Raw genomic sequence first — 2465 nt, forward strand, 5'->3', positions numbered from 1 at the left:
TGTGTGGGTATGTAAGTAATGTATATGTATGCGCCTTTAAATTTCTTTATAATTCTTCAGAAAACAGGACACGTATATTCTTGGGATAGTACTAACATGTCACACCTTTACTTGCCTTTACTTCTCCTCAGGCGGACAAATGTTTAGTTGATGGTGCCGATGAACACTTGACTCTACTGGATTTATGTGCCACCATGATGGACGCGTTAGCTGGGAATTAAACCGAAGAACACACCATGACATCAAGCCTAAGACACACGACTGTACATACATGCACGCACTGTCACACATTTTAAAATGTAGTTGTACTGAATCCCAGCAGAGCGTTCAACCTCCTATTCAGTACACAGCCAGCCTTTTTAAGAGTACGATTTGCGTAATATGTTGCATGCGCATATATAGCTTCATGCGTAACTGAAGGTGGAATGTGAGTACTACTGAGCATAACCCAAACAATCGAGTTTGTTCTGGCAGCAATGGTATCAGGTTTATGTTGGCGCCGAATGAAACGTCACTGCATATATAATTTATAAGGGTCACTGCATAGATAGATTATAAGGGTGTGGTCCAGGTATGCCTGTCGAGGGGTATTCAGATCTTCGATGTCACAGATGCTGCGTGGTTATATGGCCGTTCCAAACCAATCCACCAAATGCAGCACACGAGCACAGTGATGCCAAATTTGGCCTCGGGTTGGATTCCTTCGTCTGCTCCGATATATTTTATTAATACGGCCTCGCAAATGAATTGATACACTTGAGGTCTAAAACTTAATGTCACTGCTAAACCAGATGGACTGGAGTGGTGGACGTGTTTTAAAGTTTCTAACCAATTGCCATGTCTGCCACGTACCTGACTACATGCCAGATCCAGCTACTTGTCTATAGAAAACAGTGCGTATTGAAACTTTTAGTATTGTAGTATACTCGATTCCTTCCAGTCAAAATAGGATAAGAGCAGCCAGACGCAGGTCTGCGCAAGCTGCTAGACACTGGTTTTCCAGCTTGCATCGAGTTATATAATACCTCGGCCGAGATGGCCACAGCCTTTTGGTTTGTCGACTTGATTCGATGATACATACGTGACCACTGCAAATCCTTAGACTGGCACACAACACAATAAGCTTATATGTTCAAGCTCATCTGCTGCAATCTACTAGTTAGGTCAACTTCGGTTGAAGTGAGCATAAAACAAGGCTTGTTCGTTTTACAGTTTTCTGCATAGAACGATACTCCTGCGTGGAATCGGTCGGGTTTCCATGGACAGATTACCTAAATACAGTGCTATGTAGTGCTCACGTGCTGTTGCAATGTGCTCTGAATCTCAAGTGTTCACAACGTAAAAGCCAATCAATTGCTTATCTCTGCCATGCTCACATCATCTGTCCCACTCTCGTCTGCCAAATCCGATAGCATCTCTGTCACAGTCTCAGTAGCGGTCTCGGTTATTATACTATGCAATTTAGTTTCTGTTTCGACTTGAGTTTGAGTTTCCGTTTCTACCACACTGGTGGTCTCAGTCACCACAGTCTTGGTCTTGGTTTCCGTTTCAGTGACCAACCCCTCTGTACGCGTTTCTGTCTCTACCACGCTCTCCGTTTCAATCTTCAGCACTTTACTGATTTCCGTTTCTGTTTCAGTTTCGGTGGCCGTGGCGACCGTTTTTGTAGCTGTAGCAACGGCAGTCGATGTTACGAAAACAAATGTCTCAACAACCGGAGCATTTGAAACAGGTGTAACCTTATCCGTGTCGGAAGGCATTTCGAATTCCTCGCGTGCCACACAACATGCCAAGTGATCAACAAAACAATTGGTCTCAACGGTGATTGAAAGCAAGTTTTTTTCTGGCTCGCCGTCTCCGCAACTGCCCAAGTTGTCGAACCATTCCGCACACGTCCGAGTACTTGTTTCTACACAGCATTCCTCTGGTAAACAGTCTACTGCACGGTCTCTGCCACAGGGGATTTTGCGCGCACTCCTGATGGGATGAAAACCACAGGGACAGAAGTTTCTCCATCCATTGTTGACCGCATACGCATCCACACATGTGGTATAGTCAGCTTCTTGAGGGGGCAAGATAACTACAATGTTTTCAGTTGAATTAGTATTTACTACGAAGACTTCAGCAGTGTCTCCCACTACGTCCTGAACTAGTTGATCTAAATCCGATGAGAGCTCTGTGGGCTCCAAATTAATCCCACCTGCTAGCGGCATCTCAGAGATATCTTCAGATGGAAGGTCGCTAACCATGCTCATGCTTGCATCCATAATATCAGTATCCTCGAGGCCATCCTCAGACCCTTGAGCGCTCGAAAAGTTGCATGCCGATAGGAACGCACACACGAGCAATTGCCTGATAAGAGTATCTTTGATATACATCGCGAAGTGTGCTTTAGAAAGTTAGACTTTGGAAGTTTGGATACAAGCCACAAACGTCTTATGCTTCTAATCCTGATGATGAGCAAC

At 44.6% G+C, this 2465-nt stretch overlaps 1 protein-coding gene across 1 annotated transcript; it reads right to left on the reverse strand.

Annotated features, from left to right (window-relative positions):
- Positions 1 to 320: 320 nt before the first annotated feature.
- Positions 321 to 2465, reverse strand: SARC_11668 (hypothetical protein). The gene has a single exon (XM_014294241.1). It carries the CDS (start codon positions 2376 to 2378, stop codon positions 1350 to 1352), a length of 1029 nt encoding a protein of 342 aa, XP_014149716.1. The 5' UTR covers positions 2379 to 2465; the 3' UTR covers positions 321 to 1349.

This window comes from Sphaeroforma arctica, assembly GCF_001186125.1.
Source record: "Sphaeroforma arctica JP610 unplaced genomic scaffold supercont1.1815, whole genome shotgun sequence".
Lineage (NCBI taxonomy): Eukaryota > Ichthyosporea > Ichthyophonida > Sphaeroforma > Sphaeroforma arctica.

What these genes read in the sequence shown, in the direction of transcription:
- SARC_11668 (XM_014294241.1), bottom strand. Translation starts at nt 2,378, where the DNA reads ATGTATATCAAAGATACTCTTATCAGGCAATTGCTCGTGTGTGCGTTC.